Below are 27,105 nucleotides of genomic sequence, written 5' to 3' on the forward strand. Positions count from 1 at the left end.
GTTAGTGTTAGTGCTAGTGTTAGTGTTAATGTCAGTGTTAGTGTTAGTGTTAGTGTCAGTGTTAGTGTTAGTGTTAGTGTTAGTGTTAGTGTTAATGTTAGTATTAGTGTCAGTGTTAGTATTAGTGTTAGTGTTAATGTCAGTGTTAGTGTTAGTGTTAGTGTTAGTGTCAGTGTTAGTGTTAGTGTTAATGTCAGTGTTAGTGTTAGTGTCAGTGTTAGTGTTAGTGTTAGTGTTAATGTCAGTGTTAGTGTTAGTGTCAGTGTTAGTGTTAGTGTTAGTGTTAGTGTTAGTGTTAGTGTTAGTGTTAGTGTCAGTGTTAGTGTTAGTGTTACTGTAAGTGTTAGTTTTAGTGTCAGTGTTAGTGTTAGTGTTAGTGTTAGTGTTAGTGTTAGTGTTAGTGTCTGTCAGTGTTAGTGTTAGTGTGTGTCAGTGTTAGTGTTAGTGTTAGTGTTAGTGTTAGTGTTAGTGTTAATGTCAGTGTTAGTGTTAGTGTTAGTGTCAGTGTTAGTGTTAGTGATAGTGTTAGTGTTAGTGTTAATGTCAGTGTTATTGTTAGTGTTAGTGTTAGTGTTAGTGTTAGTGTTAGTGTGTCAGTGTTAGTGTTAGTGTTAGTGTTAGTGTTAGTGTTAGTGTTAATGTCAGTGTTAGTGTTAGTGTTAATGTTAGTGTTAGTGTTAGTGTTAATATCAGTGTTAGTGTTAGTGTTACTGTTAATGTCAGTGTTAGTGTGCTGTAGTGTTAGTGTACTGTAGTGTTAGTGTACTGTAGTGTTAGTGTACTGTAGTGTTAGTGTTAGTGTACTGTAGTGTTAGTGTACTGTAGTGTTAGTGTTAGTGTACTGTAGTGTTAGTGTACTGTAGTGTTAGTGTTAGTGTACTGTAGTGTTAGTGTTAGTGTACTGTAGTGTTAGTGTACTGTAGTGTTAGTGTACTGTAGTGTTAGTGTTCTAGTGTTAGTGTTAGTGTTAGTGTTAGTGTCAGTGTTAGTGTTAGTGTTAATGTCAGTGTTAGTGTTAGTGTTAGTGTTAGTGTTAATGTTAGTGTTAATGTCAGTGTTAGTGTTAGTGTTAATGTCAGTGTTAGTGTTAGTGTTAGTGTTAGAGTTAGTGTTAGTGTTAGTGTTAGTGTTAGTGTTAATGTCAGTGTTAGTGTTAGTGTTAGTGTTAGTGTTAGTGTTAGTGTTAATGTCAGTGTTAGTGTTAGTGTTAGTGTCAGTGTTAGTGTTAGTGATAGTGTTAGTGTTAGTGTTAGTGTTAATGTCAGTGTTAGTGTTAGTGTCAGTGTTAGTGTTAGTGTTAGTGTTAATGTCAGTGTTAGTGTTAGTGTTAATGTCAGTGTTAGTGTTAGTGTCAGTGTTAGCGTTAGTGTTAGTGTTAATGTCAGTGTTAGTGTTAGTGTCAGTGTTAGTGTTAGTGTTAGTGTTAGTGTTAGTGTTAATGTCAGTGTTAGTGTTAGTGTTAGTGATAGTGTTAGTGTCAGTGTTAGTGTTAGTGTTAATGTCAGTGTTAGTGTTAGTGTTAGTGTTAGTGTTAGTGTTAATGTTAGTATTAATGTCAGTGTTAGTGTTAGTGTTAATGTCAGTGTTAGTGTTAGTGTTAGTGTTAGTGTTAGTGTTAGTGTTAGTGTTAGTGTTAGTGTTAATGTCAGTGTTAGTGTTAGTGTTAGTGTTAGTGTTAGTGTTAATGTCAGTGTTAGTGTTAGTGTTAGTGTTAGTGTTAGTGTTAGTGTTAATGTCAGTGTTAGTGTTAGTGTTAATGTCAGTGTTAGTGTTAGTGTTAATGTTAGTGTTAGTGTTAGTGTTAATATCAGTGTTAGTGTTAGTGTTACTGTTAATGTCAGTGTTAGTGTTAGTGTTAGTGTTAGTGTTAGTGTTAATGTCAGTGTTAGTGTTAGTGTTAATGTCAGTGTTAGTGTTAGTGTTAATGTCAGTGTTAGTGTCAGTGTTAGTGTCAGTGTTAATGTCAGTGTTAGTGTTAGTGTTAGTGTTAGTGTTAATGTCAGTGTTAGTGTCAGTGTTAGTGTCAGTGTTAGTGTTAGTGTTAATGTTAGTGTTAGTGTTAGTGTTATTGTTAATGTTAGTGTCAGTCTTAGTGTTAGTGTTAGTGTTAGTGTTAGTGTTAATGTCAGTGTTAGTGTTAGTGTTAGTGTTAGTGTCAGTGTTAGTGTTAGTGTTAATGTCAGTGTTAGTGTTAGTGTTAATGTTAGTGTTATTGTTAGTGTTAGTGTTAGTGTTAATGTCAGTGTTAGTGTTAGTGTTAATGTCAGTGTTAGTGCTAGTGTTAATTTCAGTGTTAGTGTTAGTGTTAGTGTTAATGTCAGTGTTAGTGTTAGTGTTAATGTCAGTGTTAGTGTTAGTGTTAATGTCAGTGTTAGTGTTAGTGTTAATTTCAGTGTTAGTGTTAGTGTTAATGTCAGTGTTAGTGTTAGTGTTAGTGTTAATGTCAGTGTTAGTGTTAGTGTTAATGTCAGTGTTAGTGTTAGTGTTAGTGTTAGTGTTAGTGTTAGTGTTAATGTCAGTGTTAGTGTTAGTGTTAATGTCAGTGTTAGTGTTAGTGTTAATGTCAGTGTTAGTGTTAGTGTTAATTTCAGTGTTAGTGTTAGTGTTAGTGTTAATGTCAGTGTTAGTGTTAGTGTTAATGTCAGTGTTAGTGTTAGTGTTAATGTCAGTGTTAGTGTTAGTGTTAATGTCAGTGTTAGTGTTAGTGTTAGTGTTAGTGTTAGTGTTAGTGCTAGTGTTAATGTCAGTGTTAGTGTTAGTGTTAATGTCAGTGTTAGTGTTAGTGTTAATGTTAGTGTTAGTGTTAGTGTTAGTGTCAGTGTTAGACTCAGTGTCAGTGTTAGTGTTAGTGTCAGTGTCATTGTCAGTGTCAGTGTCAGTGTCAGTGTCAGTGTTAGTGTTAGTGTCAGTGTCAGTGTCAGTGTCAGTGTTAGTGTCAGTGTTAGTGTTAGTGTAAGTGTCAGTGTTAGTGTCAGTGTTAGACTCAGTGTCAGTGTTAGTGTTAGTGTCAGTGTTAGTGTCAGTGTCAGTGTTAGTGTCAGTGTTAGACTCAGTGTCAGTGTTAGTGTTAGTGTCAGTGTTAGTGTCAGTGTCAGTGTTAGTGTCAGTGTTAGACTCAGTGTCAGTGTTAGTGTTAGTGTCAGTGTTAGTGTTAGTGTCAGTGTCAGTGTCAGTGTTAGTGTTAGTGTTAGTGTCAGTGTCAGTGTCAGTGTCAGTGTTAGTGTCAGTGTTAGTGTTAGTGTAAGTGTCAGTGTTAGCGTCAGTGTCAGTGTTAGTGTCAGTGTCAGTGTTAGTGTCAGTGTCAGTGTCAGTGTTACTGTTAGTGTCAGTCTCAGTATTAGTGTTAGTGTCAGTGTCAGTGTCAGTGTCAGTGTTAGTGTCAGTGTTAGTGTTAGTATTAGTGTCAGTGTTAGTTTTAGTCTCAGTGTCAGTGTCATAGTTAGTGTCAGTGTCAGTCTTAGTGTTAGCGTCAGTGTTAGTGTTAGCGTTATTGTCAGTGTCAGTGTTAGTGTTAGTGTCAGTGTTAGTGTTAGTGTCAGTGTTAGTGTCAGTGTCAGTGTTAGCGTAAGTGTCAGTGTCAGTGTTAGTGTTAGTGTCAGTGTTAGTGTCAGTGTTAGTGTTAGTGTCAGTGTCAGTGTCAGTGTTAGTGTTAGTGTCAGTGTTAGTGTTAGTGTCAGTGTCTGTGTTAGTGTTAGTGTCATTGTTATTGTCCGTGTTAGTGTCAGTGTTAGTTTTCGTGTCAGTGTTAGTATTAGTGTTAGTGTTAGTGTTAGTGTCAGTGTCAGTGTTAGCGTAAGTGTCAGTGTCAGTGTTAATGTTAGTGTCAGTGTCTGTGTTAGTGTTAGTGTCACTGTTATTGTCCGTGTTAGTGTCAGTGTTAGTTTTCGTGTCAGTGTCAGTGTTAGAGTTAGTGTTATTGTCAGTGTCAGTGTCAGTGTTAGTGTTAGTGTCAGTGTCAGTGTTATTGTCAGTGTTAGTGTCAGTGTTAGAGTTAGTGTTATTGTCAGTGTTAGTGTCTGTCAGTGTTAGTGGCTGTCAGTGTTAGTGTCTGTCAGTGTTAGTGTCTGTCAGTGTTAGTGTCTGTCAGTGTTAGTGTCTGTCAGTGTTAGTGTCTGTCAGTGTTAGTGTCTGTCAGTGTTAGTGTGTGTCAGTGTTAGTGTCTGTCAGTGTTAGTGTCAGTGTTAGTGTCAGTGTCAGAGTTAGTGTCAGTGTTAGTGTTAGTGTTATTGTCAGTGTCAGTGTTAGTGTTAGTGTCAGTGTTAGTGTTAGTGTCAGTGCTAGTGTCAGTGTCAGTGTTAGTGTCAGTGTTATTGTTAGTGTTATTGTCAGTGTCAGTGTTAGTGTCAGTGTCAGTGTTAGTGTTAGTGTCAGTGTTAGTGTTCGTGTCAGTGTTAGTGTCAGTGTCAGTGTTAGTGTTAGTGTTAGTGTCAGTGTCAGTGTTAGTGTCAGTGTCAGTGTCAGTGTCAGTGTTAGCGTTAGTGTCAGTGTTAGTGTTAGTGTTAGTGTCAGTGTTAGTGTTAGTGTTAGTGTTAATGTCAGTGTTATTGTTAGTGTTAGTGTTAATGTCAGTGTTAGTGTTAGTGTTAATGCCAGTGTTAGTGTTAGTGTTAGTGTTAGTGTTAATGTCAGTGTTAGTGTTAGTGTTAATGTCAGTGTTAGTGTTAGTGTTAATGTCAGTGTTAGTGTTAGTGTTAATGTCAGTGTTAGTGTTAGTGTTAGTGTTAGTGTTAGTGTTAGTGCTAGTGTTAGTGTTAGTGTTAATGTCAGTGTTAGTGTTAGTGTTAATGTCAGTGTTAGTGTTAGTGTTAATGTTAGTGTTAGTGTTAGTGTTAGTGTTAGTGTTAATGTCAGTGTTAGTGTTAGTGTTAATGTCAGTGTTAGTGTCAGTGTTAGTGTCAGTGTTAATGTCAGTGTTAGTGTTAGTGTTAGTGTTAATGTCAGTGTTAGTGTTAGTGTTAGTGTTAGTGTTAGTGTTAGTGTTAGTGTTAATGTCAGTGTTAGTGTTAGTGTTAATGTCAGTGTTAGTGTTAGTGTTAATGTTAGTGTTAGTGTTAGTGTTAGTGTTAACGTCAGTGTTAGTGTTAGTGTTAATGTCAGTGTTAGTGTTAGTGTTAGTGTTAGTGTTAATGTCAGTGTTAGTGTCAGTGTTAGTGTCAGTGCTAGTGTTAGTGTTAATGTTAGTGTTAGTGTTAGTGTTAGTGTTAATGTTAATGTCAGTGTTAGTGTTAGTGTTAGTGTTAGTGTTAATGTCAGTGTTAGTGTTAGTGTTAGTGTTAGTGTCAGTGTTAGTGTTAGTGTTAATGTCAGTGTTAGTGTTACTGTTAATGTTAGTGTTATTGTTAGTGTTAGTGTTAGTGTTAATGTCAGTGTTAGTGTTAGTGTTAATGTCAGTGTTAGTGTTAGTGTTAATTTCAGTGTTAGTGTTAGTGTTAGTGTTAATGTCAGTGTTAGTGTTAGTGTTAATGTCAGTGTTAGTGTTAGTGTTAATGTTAGTGTTAGTGTTAGTGTTAATTTCAGTGTTAGTGTTAGTGTTAGTGTTAATGTCAGTGTTAGTGTTAGTGTTAGTGTTAGTGTTAATGTCAGTGTTAGTGTTAGTGTTAATGTCAGTGTTAGTGTTAGTGTTAATGTCAGTGTTAGTGTTAGTGTTAATTTCAGTGTTAGTGTTAGTGTTAGTGTTAATGTCAGTGTTAGTGTTAGTGTTAATGTCAGTGTTAGTGTTAATGTCAGTGTTAGTGTTAGTGTTAGTGTTAGTGTTAGTGTTAGTGTTAATGTCAGTGTTAGTGTTAGTGTTAATGTCAGTGTTAGTGTTAGTGTTAATGTCAGTGTTAGTGTTAGTGTTAATTTCAGTGTTAGTGTTAGTGTTAGTGTTAATGTCAGTGTTAGTGTTAGTGTTAGTGTTAATGTCAGTGTTAGTGTTAGTGTTAATGTCAGTGTTAGTGTTAGTGTTAATGTCAGTGTTAGTGTTAGTGTTAATTTCAGTGTTAGTGTTGATGTCAGTGTTAGTGTTAGTGTTAGTGTTAATGTCAGTGTTAGTGTTAGTGTTAATGTCAGTGTTAGTGTCAGTGTTAGTGTTAGTGTTAGTGTTAGTGTTAGTGTTAATGTTAGTGTTAGTGTTAGTGTTAGTGTTAGTGTTAGTGTTAGTGTTAATGTCAGTGTTAGTGTTAGTGTTAATGTCAGTGTTAGTGCTAGTGTTAGTGTTAGTGTTAGTGTTAGTGTCAGTGTTAGTGTTAGTGTTAGTGTTAGTGTTAGTGTTAGTGTTAGTGTTAATGTCAGTGTTAGTGTTAGTGTTAGTGTTAATGTCAGTGTTAGTGTTAGTGTTAATGTTAGTGTTAGTGTTAGTGTTAGTGTAAATGTCAGTGTTAGTGTTAGTGTTAATGTCAGTGTTAGTGTTAGTGTTAGTGTTAATGTCAGTGTTAGTGTTAGTGTTAGTGTTAGTGTTAATGTCAGTGTTAGTGTTAGTGTTAATGTCAGTGTTAGTGTTAGTGTTAATGTTAATGTTAGTGTTAGTGTTAGTGTTAATGTCAGTGTTAGTGTTAGTGTTAGTGTTAATGTCAGTGTTACTGTTAGTGTCAGTGTCAGTGTCAGTGTGAGTGTTAGTGTCAGTGTTAGTGTTAGTATTATTGTCAGTGTTAGTTTTAGTGTCAGAGTCAGTGTCATAGTTAGTGTCAGTGTCAGTGTTAGTGTCAGTGTTAGTGTTAGCGTCAGTGTTAGTCTTAGCGTTATTGTCAGTGTCAGTGTTAGTGTTAGTGTCAGTGTTAGTGTCAGTGTTAGTGTCAGTGTCATTGTTAGCGTTAGTGTCAGTGTCAGTGTTAGTGTTAGTGTCAATGTCAGTGACAGTGTTAGTGTTATTGTTAGTGTCAGTGTTAGTGTTAGTGTTAGTGACAATGTCAGTGTTAGTGTCAGTGTTAGTGTTATCGTCATTGTTAGTGTTCGTGAGTGTCAGTGTTAGTGTTAATGTCAATGTCAGTGTTAGTGTCAGTGTTGTTGTCAGTGTTAGTGTTATTGTCAGTGTCAGTGTCAGTGTTAGTGTTAGTGTCAGTGTCAGTGTCAGTGTTAGTGTCTGTGTTAGTGTTAGTGTCAGTGTCAGTGTTAGTGTTGGTGTCAGTGTTAGTGTCAGTGTTAGTGTCAGTTTCAGTGCCAGTGTTAGTGTCAGTGTTAGTGTCAGTGTCAGTGTCATTGTTAGTGTCAGTGTTATTGTCAGTGTTAGTATCAGTGTAAGTGTTAGTGTCAGTGTTATTGTCAGTGTTAGTGTCAGTGTTAGTGTTCGTGTCAGTGTCAGTGTTAGTGTTAGTGTCAGTGTCAGTGTTAGTGTTAGTGTTAGTGTTATTGTCAGTGTTAGTGTTAGTGTTAATGTCAATGTCAGTGTCAGTGTTAGTGTCAGTGTTATTGTCAGTGTTAGTGTTAGTGTTAGTGTCAGTGTCAGTGTTAGTGTTAGTGTCCGTGTTAGTGTCAGTGTTAGTGTCAGTGTCAGTGTTATTGTCAGTGTTAGTGTTAGTGTCAGTGTTATTGTCAGTGTTAGTGTCAGTGTTAGTGTCAGTGTCAGAGTCAGTGTTAGTGTCAGTGTTATTGTCAGTGTTAGTATCAGTGTAAGTGTTAGTGTCAGTGTTATTGTCAGTGTTAGTGTTAGTGTCAGTGTTATTGTCAGTGTTAGTGTCAGTGTCAGTGACAGTGTCAGTGTCACTGTCAGTGTTATTGTCAGTGTTAGTGTCAGTGTCAGTGTAAGTGTCAGTGTCAGTGTTATTGTCAGTGTTCAGTGTCAGGTGTCGGTGTTGAGTGTCAGTGTTAGACTCAGTGTCAGGTGTTGGTGTTAGGTGTCAGTGTTAGGTGTCAGGTGTCCGGTGTTGGTGTGAGGTGTTAGGGACTCGGTGTCGGTGTTGGATGTCGGTGTCGGTGTCAGGTGTCGGTGTCAGGATGTTAGTGTTAGATGTCCGGTGTCGGTGTCGGTGTCGGTGTTGGATGTCGGTATGGTTGATTGAGGTGTAAGTGTCCGAGTGTTGGCGTCGGTGTCAGGTGTTAGGTGTCGGTGTCGGATTGTTAGATGTCGGTGTCGGTGTCCAGGTTGTTACCGGCTGCAGTGTCCGGATCTCAGGTATTGAGTGTTGAGTGTCGGTGTCCGGTGTCGGTGTCGGTGTTAGGTGTCAGGTGTTTTTGATGTTAGTATTGGTGTCGGTGTTAGATTTTAGTCTCAGTGTCCAGTGTCATAGGATTGGTGTCAGGTGTCAGGTCTTGGAGTTGGCGGTCGGTGGTTAGGTGTTGGCGTTGTGTCAGTGTCAGGTATCGGTGTTGGTGGCCGGTGTCAGTGTTGAGTGTTAGGTGTCAGTGTTGGTATCGGTGTCAGGTGTTGGCGTGAAGTGTCGAAGGTGTCGGTGGTTGATGTTGAGGTGTCAGGTGTTAGGTGTCAGGTGTTAGGTGTTGAGTGTCGGTATCGGTGTCGGATGTTGGTGTCAGATGTTAGATGTTGAGTGTCCCAAGTGTCTTGTGTTGGTTGGTACCCAGGTATCGGTGTTATTATCCCGTGTTGAGGTGTCAGGTGTTAGGTTTTCCGTGTCGGTGTTGCAGGTGTTAGGTGTTAGTGTTGAGTGTTGGTGTCAGTGTTAGGCGGCAAGTGTCAAATTATTAGGTGGTTAATGTTAGTGTCAGTGTCTTGTGTTAGGTGTTAAGTTGTCACTGTTATTCTAGTGTTAGTGTCAGGTGTTAGGTTTTTTCCGTGTCAGGTGTCAGGTGTTGAGTTGAGTGTTGTTGTCGGTGTCGGTGTCAGTGTCAGTGTCAGTGTTAGTGTTAGTGTCAGTGTTAGTGTTCGTGTCAGTGTTAGTGTCAGTGTCAGTGTTAGTGTTAGTGTCAGTGTCAGTGTTAGTGTCAGTGTCAGTGTCAGTGTCAGTGTTAGCATTAGTGTCAGTGTTAGTGTTAGTGTCAGTGTTAGTGTTCGTGTCAGTGTTAGTGTCAGTGTCAGTGTTAGTGTTAGTGTTAGTGTCAGTGTCAGTGTCAGCGTCAGTGTCAGTGTTACTGTTAGTGTCAGTGTCAGTGTTAGTGTTAGTGTTAGTGTTAGTATTAGTGTCAGTGTTAGTGTCAGTGTTAGTGTCAGTGTTATTGTCAGTGTTAGTGTCAGTGTCAGTGTTATTGTCAGTGTTAGTGTCAGCGTTAGTGTTAGTGTTATTGTCAGTGTCAGTGCTAGTGTCAGTGTTAGTGTTAGTGTTAGTGTTAGTGTCAGTGTTAGTGTTAGTGTCAGTGCTAGAGTCAGTGTCAGTGTCAGTGTTAGTGTCAGTGTCAGTGTCAGTGTTAGTGTTAGTGTTAGTGTCAGTGTTAGTGTTAGTGTTAGTGTTAGTGTTAGTGTTAGTGTCAGTGTTAGTGTTAGTGTCAGTGTCAGTGTTAGTGTTAGTAATAGTGTTAGTGTTAGTGTTATTGTCAGTGTCAGTGTTAGTGTTAGTGTTAGCGTTAGTGTCAGTGTTAGTGTCAGTGTTAGTGTTAGTGTTAGTGTTAGTGTCAGTGTCAGTGTTAGTGTTAGTGTTAGTGTCAGTGTCAGTGTTAGTTTTAGTGTCAGTGTCAGTGTTAGTGTTAGTGTTTGTGTTAGTGTTAGTGTTAGTGTCAGTGCTAGAGTCAGTGTCAGTGTCAGAGTTAGTGTCAGTGTCAGTGTTAGTGTTAGTGTTAGTGTCAGTGTTAGTGTTAGTGCTAGTGTCAGTGTCAGTGTTAGTGTTAGTGTTAGTGTTAGTGTCAGTGTCAGTGTTAGTGTTAGTGTTAGTGTCAGTGTTAGTGTTAGTGTCAGTGTTAGTGTCAGTGCTAGAGTCAGTGTCAGTGTCAGTGTTAGTGTCAGTGTCAGTGTCAGTGTTAGTGTTAGTGTCAGTGTTAGTGTTCGTGTCAGTGTTAGTGTCAGTGTCAGTGTTAGTGTTAGTGTCAGTGTCAGTGTTAGTGTCAGTGTCAGTGTCAGTGTCAGTGTTAGTGTTAGTGTTAGTGTTAGTGTTCGTGTCAGTGTTAGTGTCAGTGTTAGTGCTAGTGTCAGTGTCAGTGTTAGTGTCAGTGTCAGTGTTAGTGTTAGTGTCAGTGTTAGTGTTCGTGTCAGTGTTAGTGTCATTGTCAGTGTTAGTGTTAGTGTCAGTGTCAGCGTCAGTGTCAGTGTTACTGTTAGTGTCAGTGTCAGTTTCAGTGTTAGTGTTAGTGTTAGTGTTAGTGTTAGTATTAGTGTCAGTGTTAGTGTCAGTGTTAGTGTCAGTGTTATTGTCAGTGTTAGTGTCAGTGTCAGTGTTATTGTCAGTGTTAGTGTCAGCGTTAGTGTTAGTGTTATTGTCAGTGTCAGTGCTAGTGTCAGTGTTAGTGTTAGTGTTAGTGTCAGTGTTAGTGTTAGTGTCAGTGTTAGTGTTAGTGTCAGTGTCACTGTTAGTGTTAGTGTCAGTGTCAGTGTCAGTGCCAGTGTTAGTGTTAGTGTCAGTGTTATTGTCAGTGTCAGTGTTAGTGTTAGTGTTATTGTCAGTGTTAGTGTTAGTGTTAGTGTTAGTGTCAGTGTTATTGTCAGTGTCAGTGTTAGTGTTATTGTCAGTGTTAGTGTTAGTGTTAGTGTTAGTGTTAGTGTCAGTGTTAGTGTTAGTGTCAGTGTTATTGTCAGTGTTAGTGTTAGTGTTAGTGTTAGTGTCAGTGTTAGTGTTAGTGTTAGTGTTATTGTCAGTGTTAGTGTTAGTGTTAGTGTCAGTGTCAGTGTTAGTGTTAGTGTCAGTGTTAGTGTCAGTGTTATTGTTAGTGTTAGCGTCAGTGTTAGTGTTAGTGTCAGTGTTAGTGTTAGTGTCAGTGTTAGTGCTATTGTCAGTGTCAGTGTTAGTGTTAGTTTTAGTGTTTGTGTTAGTGTCAGTGTTATTGTCAGTGTTAGTGTTAGTGTTAATGTCAGTGTTGTTGTCAGTGTTAGTGTTAGTGTTAGTGTCAGTGTTATTGTCAGTGTTAGTGTTAGTGTTAATGTCAGTGTTATTGTCAGTGTTAGTGTCAGTGTTATTGCCAGTGTTAGTGTTAGTGTTAATGTCAGTGTCAGTGTTAGTGTCAGTGACAGTGTCAGTGTTAGTGTTAGTGTCAGTGTTAGTGTCAGTGTCAGTGTTAGTGTCAGTGTTATTGTCAGTGTTAGTGTCAGTGTTAGTGTTAGTGTCAGTATCAGTGTTAGTGTTAGTGTTAGTGTCAGTATCAGTGTCAATGTCAGTGTCAGTGTCAGTGTCAGTGTCAGTGTCAGTGTCCGTGTTAGTGTCAGTGTCAGTGTCAATGTCAGTGTCAGTGTCCGTGTTAGTGTCAATGTCAGTGTCAATGTCAGTGTCAGTGTCCGTGTTAGTGTCAGTGTCAGTAACAGTGTCAGTGTCAGTGTCAGTGTCAGTGTTAGTGTCAGTGTTAGTGTCAGTGTCAGTGTCACTGTCAGTGTCACTGTCAGTGTCAGTGTTTGTGTCAGTGTTAGTGTCACTGTCACTGTCACTGTTAGTGTCAGTGTTAGTGTCAGTGTCAGTGTTAGTGTCACTGTCATTGTCACTGTCACTGTTAGTGTCAGTGTCAGTGTCAGTGTCAGTGTCACTGTCGCTGTCACTGTCAGTGTCAGTGTCAGTGTTAGTGTCAGTGTTAGTGTCACTGTCACTGTCACTGTCACTGTTAGTGTCAGTGTCAGTGTCACTGTCAGTGTCAGTGTCAGTGTCACTGTCACTGTCAGTGTCAGTGTCACTGTCAGTGTTAGTGTCACTGTCAGTGTTAGTGTCAGTGTCAGTGTCAGTGTTAGTGTCAGTGTCAGTGTCACTGTCAGTGTCAGTGTTAGTGTCAGTGTCAGTGTCACTGTCACTGTCAGTGTCACTGTCAGTGTCAGTGTTAGTGTCAGTGTTAGTGTCACTGTCACTGTCACTGTTAGTGTCAGTGTCAGTGTCAGTGTCAGTGTCAGTGTCAGTAACAGTGTCAGTGTTAGTGTCAGTGTCAGTGTCAGTGTCAGTGTCAGTGTCAGTAACAGTGTCAGTGTCAGTGTCAGTGTCAGTGTCAGTGTTAGTGTCAGTGTTAGTGTCACTGTCACTGTCACTGTCACTGTTAGTGTCAGTGTCAGTGTCAGTGTCAGTGTCAGTAACAGTGTCAGTGTCAGTGTCAGTGTTAGTGTCAGTGTCAGTGTCAGTGTCAGTGTCCGTAACAGTGTCAGTGTCAGTGACAGTGTCAGTGTCAGTGTCAGTAACAGTGTCAGTGTCAGTGTCAGTGTCAGTGTCAGTGTCAGCAACAGTGTCAGTGTCAGTGTCAGTGTCAGTGTCAGTGTCAGTGTCACTGTCACTGTCAGTGTCAGTAACAGTGTCAGTGTCAGTGTCAGTGTCACTGTCAGTGTCAGTGTCAGTAACAGTGTCAGTGTCAGTGTCAGTGTCAGTGTCGGTGTCAGTGTCAGTGTCAGTGTCAGTAACAGTGTCAGTGTCAGTAACAGTGTCAGTGTCAGTGTCAGTGTCAGTAACAGTGTCAGTGTTAGTGTCACTGTCACTGTTAGTGTCAGTGTCAGTGTCAGTGTCAGTGTCAGTGTTAGTGTCAGTGTTAGTGTCAGTGTCAGTGTCAGTGTCAGTGTCAGTGTTAGTGTCAGTGTCAGTGTCAGTGTCAGTGTCAGTGTCAGTGTCAGTGTCAGTGTTAGTGTCACTGTTAGTGTCAGTGTCAGTGTTAATGTCAGTGTCACTGTTAGTGTGAGTGTCACTGTCAGTGTCAGTGTCAGTGTCAGTGTCAGTGTCACTGTCAGTGTCAGTGTCACTGTCAGTGTCAGTGTCACTGTCAGTGTCAGTGTCACTGTCAGTGTTAGTGTCAGTGTCACTGTCAGTGTCAGTGTCACTGTCAGTGTCAGTGTCAGTGTTAGTGTCAGTGTCACTGTTAGTGTCAGTGTCACTGTTAGTGTCAGTGTCAGTGTCAGTGTCAGTGTCAGTGTCACTGTCAGTGTCAGTGTCACTGTCAGTGTCACTGTCACTGTCACTGTCACTGTCACTGTTAGTGTCAGTGTTACTGTCAGTGTCAGTGTCAGTAACAGTGTCAGTGTCAGTGTCAGTGTCAGTGTTACTGTCAGTGTCAGTGTCAGTAACAGTGTCAGTGTCAGTGTCAGTGTCAGTGTTACTGTCAGTGTCAGTGTCAGTAACAGTGTCAGTAACAGTGTTAGTGTCAGTGTCAGTGTCAGTGTCAGTGTCAGTGTTACTGTCAGTGTCAGTGTCAGTAACAGTGTCAGTGTCAGTGTCAGTGTCAGTGTCAGTGTCAGTGTTACTGTCAGTGTCAGTGTCAGTAACAGTGTCAGTGTCAGTGTCAGTGTCAGTGTCAGTGTCAGTGTCAGTGTTACTGTCAGTGTCAGTGTCAGTAACAGTGTCAGTGTCAGTGTCAGTGTCAGTAACAGTGTCAGTGTCAGTGTCAGTGTCAGTGTCAGTGTCAGCGTCACTGTCAGTGTCAGTGTCAGTGTCAGCGTCACTGTCAGTGTCAGTGTCAGTGTCAGTGTCACTGTCAGTGTCACTGTCAGTGTCACTGTCAGTGTCAGCGTCACTGTCAGTGTCAGCGTCAGTGTCAGTGTCAGTGTCAGTGTCAGCGTCACTGTCAGTGTCAGTGTCAGTGTCAGCGTCACTGTCAGTGTCACTGTCAGTGTCAGCGTCAGTGTCAGTGTCACTGTCAGTGTCACTGTCAGTGTCACTGTCAGTGTCAGCGTCAGTGTCAGTGTCAGTGTCAGTGTCAGTGTCAGTGTCAGCGTCACTGTCAGTGTCAGCGTCACTGTCAGTGTCAGTGTCACTGTCAGTGTCACTGTCAGTGTCAGCGTCAGTGTCAGTGTCACTGTCAGTGTCACTGTCAGTGTCACTGTCAGTGTCAGCGTCAGTGTCAGTGTCAGTGTCAGTGTCAGTGTCAGTGTCAGCGTCACTGTTAGTGTCAGTGTTACTGTCAGTGTCAGTGTCAGTAACAGTGTCAGTGTCAGTGTCAGTGTCAGTGTTACTGTCAGTGTCAGTGTCAGTAACAGTGTCAGTGTCAGTGTCAGTGTCAGTGTTACTGTCAGTGTCAGTGTCAGTAACAGTGTCAGTAACAGTGTTAGTGTCAGTGTCAGTGTCAGTGTCAGTGTCAGTGTTACTGTCAGTGTCAGTGTCAGTAACAGTGTCAGTGTCAGTGTCAGTGTCAGTGTCAGTGTCAGTGTTACTGTCAGTGTCAGTGTCAGTAACAGTGTCAGTGTCAGTGTCAGTGTCAGTGTCAGTGTCAGTGTTACTGTCAGTGTCAGTGTCAGTAACAGTGTCAGTGTCAGTGTCAGTGTCAGTAACAGTGTCAGTGTCAGTGTCAGTGTCAGTGTCAGTGTCAGCGTCACTGTCAGTGTCAGTGTCAGTGTCAGCGTCACTGTCAGTGTCAGTGTCAGTGTCAGTGTCACTGTCAGTGTCACTGTCAGTGTCACTGTCAGTGTCAGCGTCACTGTCAGTGTCAGCGTCAGTGTCAGTGTCAGTGTCAGTGTCAGCGTCACTGTCAGTGTCAGTGTCAGTGTCAGCGTCACTGTCAGTGTCACTGTCAGTGTCAGCGTCAGTGTCAGTGTCACTGTCAGTGTCACTGTCAGTGTCACTGTCAGTGTCAGCGTCAGTGTCAGTGTCAGTGTCAGTGTCAGTGTCAGTGTCAGCGTCACTGTCAGTGTCAGCGTCACTGTCAGTGTCAGTGTCACTGTCAGTGTCACTGTCAGTATACATGAACGACTTTTCAAAACAGAACCATAAAGTCGAACTTTCAAGTTCATACAGGAGACTGAAACCACATCAGTGTTCAGTGTCTGAAAGCATTGTTTCAAAAGAATGACACATCCGAGTTTTACAACAGAATATTCGTACACAAGAGAGATCCTGTACGATGTTCTGTGCCGAAGGTACACATACGTGAGCTTACGACATTTATTAGAGGACGCCATATGAGACTTCAGGCAGAGAGGCAGCCAGAGCGTAAACATATGTACAGTAAACCATACCACTGATGGGGTTAGAACCCTCGATCAGAGAGTCAAAAAACTTTAGACCGACGCGTTACAGTCAAGATAAAGTAGATGTTCACCTGGGTTTGGCTTCACCGATGTTGCGAAAATAAGTCACAGGAAAAAATAGGTCACGGAAAAAGTCACAATTTTGACTAGGGGGAGAAATCACATTTTATTTAGGTTAGGTTGTGCCTTTTTTGCGACTTTTTTTTTTTCCTGGATCCGGCGTCACCAAATACCTGTGTCGAGGCTGTAAAGTAATTTATTAATTAAACATCTGAAAATACTGAAGCTGTCTATCTGTGGGCGGTGTCGTGGGTTGCTAAGAATTTCTGGCTGAGCGAGTCACTTCTGTGGATGACTAACTCCTATCATCATTTCTCCACGTTGGGCGAAACGTTACCTTTAATAAATATTATAAGTGTAGGTAATGTGTCATCTTCTACACGTTGCTCTACAATTTTCCGAGTGTCGAGGAGCTTTTAAAGAAATATTTAAGAATTAACTTCAGAGTTGAGAGATGTGAGGAACCTTACGAGTGTTCACAGTACAAACAGAAACATTTCCAGAAGAACTATCTTGAACAAAACATCTCAAAGTCCACATGACAAGCAAAGAACATCCGTGTTCAAAATATCCACAAGCCTGATAAAAAAAAAAGAAACAAAAAAGCCTCACAAATTGCTCGAAATGTTTCACACAGGAGAAAAACCATGTAAGTGAACAGTCTAAAACCCATTATTTTTTTTATACAAAAAATTCCCCTCTAATAATACTAAGTAATCATGCCACAAACCATCATAGTATTCACTGCCCCAAAAAATTATGGTCTGGAAAAAAATCTTAAACGTTTCGCCATAAATATAATAAATATAACAATATATTCCAGGCGACATCTTTTTTTCTCGTTCATAGTGATTACAAACTTTTGTATATTTCAGACACGCCAGATTTTGAATTATGTGGAATGAGTCGTAATTTAAAATTTACTGCCTTGAAGGAGATGATGATAATAATAATAATAATAATAATAATAATAATAATAATAATAATAATAATAATAATAATAATTATTATTATTATTATTATTATTATTATTATTATTATTATTATTATTATTATTGTTGTTGTTGTTGTTGTTGTTGTTGTTGTTGTTGTTGTTGTTGTTGTTGTTATTGTTGTTCTTATTATTATTATTATTATTATTATTATTATTATTATTATTATTATTATTATTATTTTTATTCATAAGGAAACGATTATCTTGGAAGGGTTACATAGCGACTGGAAAATGAGAGGCAATCAGGTTTGATCCAAGGAAGATCATTGCCTCCTGGGCAGCCACCTGCAAGCCTCCACCACCTACATACCCACCTGGGCAGCCACCTGCAAGCCTCCACCACCTACATACCCACCTGGGCAGCCACCTGCCCCTGCTTGAGACGAGGAAGGTCAGTGTGGGAGAAAGGTGAGTTCATCCAAGGCTTTTCTTGAGTAAGGTCGCTGGAGAGGTTGAAGAAGTGGAGCTTATTGTGGAGGAACTTCCTGACGTTCCACGCCAAGTCGTTGTGCCTGTGAGAGAAAACACCATTACAGGAGCACTGCAGCAGGCCTACTGGCTTATGTGTTAAGTAAGACACATATGCAACAGTTAGGTATCTTTATTTCAAAACGTTTCGCCTACACAGTAGGCTTCTTCAGTCGAGTACAGAAAAGTTGATAGAAGCAGAAGAGACTTGAAGACGATGTAATCAGTCCACCACCCTTGAAGTTTTGAGGTGGTCAGTCCCTCAGTCTGGAGAAGAGTATTGTTCCATAGTCTGAACAACTGAACAATACTCAAGGGTGATGGACTGATTACATCGTCTTCAAGTCTCATCTGCTTCTATCAACTTTTCTGTATTCGACTGAAGAAGCCTACTGTGTAGGCGAAACGTTTTGAAATAAAGATACCTAACTGTTGCATATGTGTCTTACCTAACAACCTGTCGGTATTTTATACCATTTTAATGTTCACCTACTGGCTTATGTTGGACGCCAAGCCAAGTCGTGGCGCCTGAGAAATAAAATAATGTTTTAGCACTGTATTAGACCTACTGAGTTATGTAGCACAAAATACTGTGTGTGTGTGTGTGAGAGAGAGAGAGAGAGAGAGAGAGAGAGAGAGAGAGAGAGAGAGAGAGAGAGAGAGAGAGAGAGAGAGAGAGAGAGAGAGAGAGAGAGAGAGAGAGAGAGAGAGAATACGAAATACGATCAGGGAAGCACTGCCTATGTCGGGTTGGATACGCAATGGCGTAAAATACCAACACGATAGTAAAGATCAACGAAATAATTTATATGGCGTCCTTTATTGATGATTTTTCGCCCGCATATTGGGTTTTATTAAGTCACAGATACACCTGGTGAGGTTGACTGACTGTGTCCTGACACGGGTCTTAATCCTAAGATGACCTGTCTGAGGATCTCCATGATGTCGATCTAATTCAGTGTTATGTGGCAGCGATCATTGTTTTGCTATAGTCCCAGTGCCTTCCACTGCCATCATTGTCTCTGGGTCCTGTGTTGGGTTGTCGGGTAAGTCTGAAAATAAATGCACGGATTCTGTTCTGTCCATCATGTATATATTCACAGTCTTCACAATAGTTTTGAATGTCTTTTTGCTTTCTTCTGCATCTGTCAGGTCGTACGTGATATGGGTGAAGCACGTGATCGTCGACATAATTTGATGGCTCAGGGGTAATACGGGATGTCCTGGTCTGCTCTCTTGTACTCCAGTGTTCCTTACTGGTGACTCTTGTGGTGCTAGGGTTGACGGGTTGGCTGTAGTGTGTTTCTGCATCATGGGCCACATTGGCTGACGTTGTTGGAAGGGAGCTTGACCAGAAGTATCCGAAGCTGGCTGAGCATGGGCGCCACTCTGCTTATGCTTCCTCGGCTGGAGATGCGAAGAGCATATCTCTCCAAGAGAGAACCCGCAGTAATGGATTTAAATTAGACAAGTTTAGATTTAGAAAGGAAATAGGAAAGTATTGGTTTGGGAATAGGGTAGTTGATGAGTGGAACAGTCTACCTAGTTGGGTTATTGAGGCTAGGACTTTAGATAGCTTCAAATTTAGGTTGGATAAATATGTGAGTGGGAGGGGTTGGATTTGAGTGGGACTTGCAAATGAGTGGATAGAGTTATTAGACCTTATTTCTTGGGGAGCATTGGAAAAATGACCTGCCTAGTACGGGCCAACAGGCCTGCTGCAGTGTTCTTCCTTTCTTATGTTCTTATGTTCTCTCAAGAAGAAGTCAGTGAGGACTCCTCTTTTAGTGCGGGTGTCTTGGTGTGAATAAAAGTGTATAAGATCATCCTTGGTGGTAGGTTTTCTATACACTTTGAAGAGAAGTATGTTACTGTCGGGAGATCCGCACAGGAGAACGTCGAGAAAAGGAAGTTTGCCATCGTTTTCGAGTTCGAGTTCAAGTGTAAACTTTATTGATGGTTCGGCTGCATTGATCTTGTTGAGAAGGGCCTGGATATTGAGACGTCTCGGATAGAAAACCAATATATCATCAACGTATCTTAGCCAGGTAACGGTGTTGGGAATGAGGCTGCTGAATTTCTCTGTCTCCAGGTTTTCCATGAAGAGGTTGGCAAGCACAGCACTGAGCGGGCTGCCCATTGCCATCCCAAAGCACTGTTTGTAACAGCTGTCCTGATACTTGAAGAAGTTGAATGTTAAAAACACCCGTGCTAGAAGAGGAGTCCTCACTGACTTCTTCTTGAGAGCTCTTCGCATCTCCAGCCCTTGCTTTCTTGAAGAAGAATGTATTTACACAACACAAGCCTTTACACGTCTTCAATTTCCCTCTTTCTTCATTCGAGATTGCAGACTCAAGGCACAAAGTATCCTCAACAAACCGCCCATGGAACAGCCCTCTAAGCAGTTCATAGTGCTCCCATGTGGTGATGCCACGAATTCTCGCCGGGCACTTGATAAGAGTAACATAAATGTTTCCATCATAAACACATCATCTATCAAAGACCTCACTACGAAACACAGCCCCACACCGGCCCGGTGACCTGGTGGCTAAAGCTCCTGCTTCACACACTGAGGGCCCGGGTTCGATTCCCGGCGAGTGGAAACATTTCGACACGTTTCCTTACACTATTGTCCTGTTCACCTAGCAGCAAATAGGTACCTGGGTGTTAGTCGACTGGTGTGGGTCGCATCCCGGGGGGCAAGATTGAGGACCCCAATGGAAATAAGTTAGACAGTCCTCGATGACGCACTGACTTTCCTGGGTGGCTAACCCTCCGGGGTTAAAAATCCGAACGAAATATTATCTTATCACCTTTAACTTCCACAGCAGGCGTCTACATCATCCCCTGTGGATTCTGTCCCAAGAAATATGTAGACGAGACAGGCAGAGATCTTGCGGTCCGCCTGAACAAGCATCGAAATGCCAGTAACAGAGACAACTTAAGGTACGCATGTGTCATCCACAGAGACTCCACGGGGCATTTGATGAACTGGGATGAGGCACAACTCGTTCTCACCGAACAAAACCTTAGACGCTGACGGAGTCTAGAAGCTTCGCAAATCACCGTCAGCGACACAATGGAATGTAACACTGGAAACCACCAAATTTGTAAAGCATTAGCATACATGATACTTAAGCAGGCTAAGCACCACCTACCCAGCAACACAGGAGTCACATGATCTCATCGTCTACCCGTCCTCATCCCAACATGGCATTCTTCAGGTCACCATGTGTCACACACACCTCACTCTCTGCTTATATATAATGTCTTTCAACCTCTGTAAGTTAGAAGTGATCAAGGTCCCAGGACCGAAACGTTTACTAATAAATATGTCCTAGTGTTTGCTTACGTGTTTTTCTAAACCAGCTTGTCGATATTTATTACCAAGGTTTATAACATAATGTGTGTTGTCTCAATCTATGATGATGGCAATATATATATATATATATATATATATATATATATATATATATATATATATATATATATATATATATATATATATATATATATATATATATATATATATATATATATATATATATATATATATATGTATGTACGTACGTATATATACATATATATATATATATATATATATATATATATATATATATATATATATATATATATATATATATATATATATATATATATATATATATATATATATATATATGCAAAACTGGTCAATTAGCAAGAACTCATTTAAAATTAAATCCTTTCTAAAAATTTCTCTTATACGTTTAAAGATACATTTTTTCCATTAACGTTAATGTAAAAAAATTTAATTTTGCTCCAAAAGAATCTTAGAAAACTTACCTAACCTTATTATAACAAGAACAATTTATTTTAGCCTAACCCAACTAAATATATTTTAGATTTGTTTACAATAATTTAATACTAAACAAACACAGTGAAATATATTTTTTTCGTAAGGTTCAGAATAATTTTGGCGAAATTATTGCATACACAAATTTTCGCTTGTCCTATATAGCAAGATGAACGTTGCTATTTAAGCCAAGATCGCAAGTTCTGCCTATTCGGCACGACATATATATATATATATATATATATATATATATATATATATATATATATATATATATATATATATATATATATATATATATATATATATATATATATATATATATATATATATATATATATATATATATATATATATATATATATATATATATATATATATATATATATATATATATATACATACATATATATACATATATATATATATATATATATATATATATATATATGGTATGGTAGAGTTAAAATTGAAAGAATTAAGAGTAAGACGGAGAATAGGATAGCAGATGAACAAGGAGGCTTTAGGAAAGGTAGGGGGTGTGTGGACCAGGTGTTTACAGTGAAACATATAAGTGAACAGTATTTAGATAAGGCTAAAGAGGTCTTTGTGGCATTTATGGATTTGGAAAAGGCGTATGACAGGGTGGATAGGGGGGCAATGTGGCAGATGTTGCAAGTGTATGGTGTAGGAGGTAGGTTACTGAAAGCAGTGAAGAGTTTTTACGAGGATAGTGAGGCTCAAGTTAGAGTATGTAGGAAAGAGGGAAATTTTTTCCCAGTAAAAGTAGGCCTTAGACAAGGATGTGTGATGTCACCGTGGTTGTTTAATATATTTATAGATGGGGTTGTAAGAGAAGTAAATGCGAGGGTCTTGGCAAGAGGCGTGGAGTTAAAAGATAAAGAATCACACACAAAGTGGGAGTTGTCACAGCTGCTCTTTGCTGATGACACTGTGCTCTTGGGAGATTCTGAAGAGAAGTTGCAGAGATTGGTGGATGAATTTGGTAGGGTGTGCAAAAGAAGAAAATTAAAGGTGAATACAGGAAAGAGTAAGGTTATGAGGATAACAAAAAGATTAGGTGATGAAAGATTGAATATCAGATTGGAGGGAGAGAGTATGGAGGAGGTGAACGTATTCAGATATTTGGGAGTGGACGTGTCAGCGGATGGGTCTATGAAAGATGAGGTGAATCATAGAATTGATGAGGGAAAAAGAGTGAGTGGTGCACTTAGGAGTCTGTGGAGACAAAGAACTTTGTCCTTGGAGGCAAAGAGGGGAATGTATGAGAGTATAGTTTTACCAACGCTCTTATATGGGTGTGAAGCGTGGGTGATGAATGTTGCAGCGAGGAGAAGGCTGGAGGCAGTGGAGATGTCATGTCTGAGGGCAATGTGTGGTGTGAATATAATGCAGAGAATTCGTAGTTTGGAAGTTAGGAGGAGGTGCGGGATTACCAAAACTGTTGTCCAGAGGGCTGAGGAAGGGTTGTTGAGGTGGTTCGGACATGTAGAGAGAATGGAGCGAAACAGAATGACTTCAAGAGTGTATCAGTCTGTAGTGGAAGGAAGGCGGGGTAGGGGTCGGCCAAGGAAGGGTTGGAGGGAGGGGGTAAAGGAGGTTTTGTGTGCGAGGGGCTTGGACTTCCAGCAGGCATGCTTGAGCGTGTTTGATAGGAGTGAATGGAGACAAATGGTTTTTAATACTTGACGTGCTGTTGGAGTGTGAGCAAAGTAACATTTATGAAGGGATTCAGGGAAACCGGCAGGCCGGACTAAAAAAAAAAAAAAAAAAATATATATATATATATATATATATATATATATGCAAAACAACCACTGTGAAAGAATAGAGAAATTCCCAGCGCTTTCGTGACTTCTCACATTATCAAGGAACAATAAAAGTAATGCATCAGAGGAAGGCATATAATGGGTCTAGACCTCACCTCACTATCACATCCCACAACAAAGCAACACCTGACACGCGACTCATAAGAAAGAGAACACTGCAGCAGGCCTGCTGGCCAAACTAGACAGGTCCTTCACACAACCCACAAACAAACTATTCTACCAAAGAATTACGAATTTTAAAATTTATTATTTGTCCAATGTATTATTAAATTCTTCCCAAATTCTATTAATTATAAATGGATCTAATTTATATAAACCAGAGGAAATATTCATATTATTGTCAAAACTGCTTTTTATGAAATAAGATTCAATTATATTCCTGTCGACCATGGACTTGCTTGATACTACTTTCTCAACTTTTTGAAAATCAATTGGATGGTTAAAATCTCTCACATGAATAAATAGAACATTGGAATCTTGTCCAGTTCTAATGCTTAATTTATCAACTAAATCTATGTTGTTTTTAATGTTAAAAACAACACTCAGAAGTTTGGTATGGCAATGGGAAAACCTCTTTCACCTGTTCTTAGTAACCTATACATGGAATTTTTTGAAACAAGGTTGCTTAACACAATCCTCCCTAATAGAGCTAAATGGTTCAGATATGTTGATGATATTTTGTGTCTTATGCCCAAGAATGTAGATATACACCATTTTCTTGACAAATTAAATAGCTTAGCCCATTCTATAAACTTTACTGTTGAATTTTAAGAAAATAACTCATTGCCTTTTCTAGATGTTTTAATTATTAAAGGTAATAATGAATTCAAATTTAAAATTTACACAAAACCTACAAATAACTGTTCCTATGTCCACTATTATTCTTCACATCAAGATAGAGTTAAATTGTCTGTTTTCTCATCAATGTTTTTGAGAGCTTTACGAATTTGTAGTCCTGAGTTCATAGATGAGGAAATATCCAAAATTTATGAAATAGGTAATGATTTAAAATACCCAAGAAATGTAATTGATAAATCTTTTAAAATTGCTAGAAATACATTTTACAATCCAAAAAGGGACAACCAGCCTTATTCAACTAAAAATATGTTGGTTCTCCCTTACCATGAAAACTTGGTTGATATGCCTTCTCTTCTTAAGACTTTTAATATTAAAGTTGTATTTTGATACAGTAAAAAAAAACTTTTGATAAAGAATTCCCCCCAAAATGCTGATGGATGTGTCTATAAGATTCCTTGTAAAATTTGCGATAAAGTTTATTACGGTCAAACTGGTAAAAGTCTCGAACTATGATTAAAACAACATAAATATAGCATTAGAACTGGACAAGATTCCAATGTTCTATTTATTCATGTGAGAGATTTTAACCATCCAATTGATTTTCAAAAAGTTGAGAAAGTAGTATCAAGCAAGTCCATGGTCGACAGGAATATAATTGAATCTTGTTTCATAAAAAGCAGTTTTGACAATAATATGAATATTTCCTTTGGTTTATATAAATTAGATCCATTTATAATTAATAGAATTTGCGAAGAATTTAATAATACATTGGACAAATAATAAATTTTAAAATTCTTAATTCTTGGATAGCATAGTTTGTTTGTGGGTTGTGTGAAGGACCTGTCTAGTTGGGCCAGCGGGCCTGCTACAGTGTTCCCTTTCTTATGAGTCGTGCGTCAGGTGTTGCTTTGATGTGGGATCTGATACTGAGGTGTAGTCTAGACCCTTTATATGCCTACCTCTGATGCATTACTTTCATTGTTCCTTGATAATGTGAGTAGTCACGAAAGCGCTGGAAATTTCTCTATTCTTTCACAGTGGTTGTTTTGCATATATATATATATATATATATATATATATATATATATATATATATATATATATATATATATATATATATATATATATATATATATATATATACATATATAACAACACTGCGATTAGCCGAGGATGTGAACCCATGTCGTTTTGGCCCGCCTCACGGTGAGCGAAAATCACATGACGCTCTATCCCACTTAACCACGCAATCCTACAAGAATCAAGCACCCAGCAGAGCTAGGTGTTTTACCTTGATCCGAGGACATACGGTGGTGTGGACGCCTCTGAGCTAATTTCATTCTACTCCCCGTTTGGTATACTAGCCTCCACGAACAGTATATATATATTATTGTGACCACGAACGAGTGGTATTTAATCAACAAAACCGCGACTAGCCGAAGATTCAAACCCATGGTGAACAAAAGTCACATGACGCTCTAGCCCACGGGACCACGCAGTCCTACAAGAATCAAGCATGTGGAGGCTTGTACATCAAACGGGGAGTAAAAATGAAATTAGCTCAGAGGTATCCACACCACTGTATGTCCTCGGATCAAGGTAAAGCACCTAACTCTGCTGGGTGCTTGATTCTTGTAGGATTGCGTGGTTCCGTGGGATAGAGCATCGTGTGATTTTCGTTCACCATGAGGTGGGCCAAAACGACATAGGTTCGAATCCTCGGCTAGTCGCAATGTTCTTATTTTGTTACTGATTAAATACCACTCGTTCGTATATATATATATATATATATATATATATATATATATATATATATATATATATATATATATATATATATATATATATATATATATATATATATATATATAATAGCCACTATGTCATAAATTTGGATTATATTATATATGAAAGAATATGTACGTATATACACTTATACATACATACATCCAAGTGTACACCAGGAGGGAACCCACCCGTCGATGAGTGGTGAGTGGGCCAGGAGGTGGTGGGCAGCTTGTAGTCTCTCTTGGTGAGTTGCTTGTGGCGAGACCCTGACCGGGAGTGGGCTGGCCTCACACCTCGCCCTCGCTGCTGTCAGCACCCACATGACCACCACCGCCGCCTCGCCACCCACACTCAACATACCTGAGGAACAGCGGAATACATTGCCAGGTTAGGTGCGCTGACTGGGTGTTGTATCCTTGACGCGAAACATCATTAGCCCGTCAGGAGACACATCGTCAGCGTCAACCACAATCAGTATGGTCATCAACTGTCAACTTTGAGTCGCGTAAATTAAAAAAAGAAAAAAAAAATACGCGTGTCAGTGCGTTAACCAGTGGAAGACAATATTTCGAGCTCTGTAGAGCTTTCGTCAAGTCATGACGAAAGCTCTACACAGAACGAAACAGTGAGGTGGTACCTCCCTATATATATATATATATATATATATATATATATATATATATATATGTGTGTGTGTGTGTGTGTGCATATGCAAGGAGTTCGCAAGAGCAGGCGAAATATACACAAACACTGATCTCTGGCCGAAGGAGACTCGAACCTACGAACCTTGGAACAAGGTACGCAGTGCTTTACCATTCTCACCACACTGGATCACCACCACCACCACCACTTCGTAGGTTCGAGTCTCCTTCGGCCAGAGATCAGTGTTTGTGTATATTTCGCCTGCTCTTGAGAATTCCTTGCATTGTTAAAATCTCTAGTTGGTCGATGCATACAGGGAATGAGATGAAAAGCTGTAAGCTTTCTCCCTGAAAGCTGGCTGCCTTGGATCAACGTCTAGCGTGGCCTGGGCGCTACGGTATTGGTCCAGTGTGGTGAGAATGGTAAAGCACTGCGTACCTTGTTCCAAGGTTCGTAGGTTCGAGTCTCCTTCGGACAGAGATCAGTGTTTATATATAAATATATATATATATATATATATATATATATATATATATATATATATATATATATATATATATATATATATATATATATATGTCGTGCCGAATATGTAAAACTTGTCAATTAGCAAGAACGTATTTAAAATTAAGTCATTTCTAAAATTTTCTCTTATACGTTTAAAGATATATTTTTTCATTAATGTTAATGCAAAAATTTTTAATTTTGCTCCAAAAGAATCTTAGAAAACTTACCTAGCCTTATTATAACAAGAACAATTTATTTTAGCCTAACCCAACTAAATATGTTTTAGATTTGTTTATAATAACTTAATACTAAACAAACACAGTGAAATATATTTTTTTTCGTTAGGATCAGAATGATTTTGGCGAAATTATTGCATACACAAATTTTCGCTTGTCCTATATAGCAAGATGAGCGTTGCTATTTAAGCCAAGATCGCAAATTCTGCCTATTCGGCACGACATATATATATATATATATATATATATATAGATACTATATATATATAAATATATAATATATATATATATATATATATATATATATATATATATATATATAAAATATAGGGAGGTACCACCTCTATAACTGGACTGGGGATCCCTCATCCTGTGTGTGTGTCGTGCCCAATAGGTAAAACTTGTTATTTTGGCTTTAAATAGCAACGTTCTTCTTGCCGAATATGGCAAACAAAAATTTGTGTATGCAATACTTTCGCAAAAATCATTCTGAACCTAACGAAAAAAAACATATTTCATTGTCTTTGTTTATTATTAAATTATTGAAAATTTATCTAAAATATATTTAGTTGGATTAGGCTAAATTAAAATGCGCTTGTTATAATAAGGTTAGGTAAGTTTTCTAAGTTTTTTTGGTATAAAATTATTAATTTTTACATTAACATAAATGAAAAAATATATCTTAAAACGTTTCAAAGAAAATTTTAGAAAGGACTTAATTTTAAGTGAGCTCACCTATTCGACACACACACACACACACACACACACACACACACACACACACACACACACACACACACACACACACACACACACACACACACACACACATACACAGAGGTAAATTCACAACACCTGTTTATATAAATAAATCAGTGTTTATTCTAGACAGGCAGTGCATGTGTTATACGGAATTTTTAGCGTCTATGTTCTGCTAACATGGCTGGAATGCTTCGTCATGTGTGGTGAAATGGAATAATTTTCAGTTTTGGGTGAGA

General features: G+C 39.0%; 1 protein-coding gene across 2 annotated transcripts in view; it reads right to left on the minus strand.

The window, feature by feature from the left end:
- Window positions 1-27,105, minus strand: part of LOC128696429 (dipeptidase 1) — a 113,146-nt gene that overhangs the window by 61,116 nt on the left and 24,925 nt on the right. For both annotated transcript variants that reach the window (XM_070080095.1, XM_070080094.1), the window contains exons 2-3: window positions 24,911-25,082; window positions 16,339-16,495 (exon numbers count right to left, since the gene is read on the minus strand). In XM_070080095.1, the coding sequence (XP_069936196.1) occupies window positions 16,339-16,495; window positions 24,911-25,080 (327 nt within the window). In that variant the 5' untranslated portion in view covers window positions 25,081-25,082. The remainder of the gene's footprint in view (window positions 1-16,338; window positions 16,496-24,910; window positions 25,083-27,105) is intronic.

The sequence above is a fragment of the Cherax quadricarinatus genome, unplaced genomic scaffold (genome assembly GCF_038502225.1).
Source record: "Cherax quadricarinatus isolate ZL_2023a unplaced genomic scaffold, ASM3850222v1 Contig145, whole genome shotgun sequence".
In the NCBI taxonomy this organism is placed as follows: domain Eukaryota; kingdom Metazoa; phylum Arthropoda; class Malacostraca; order Decapoda; family Parastacidae; genus Cherax; species Cherax quadricarinatus.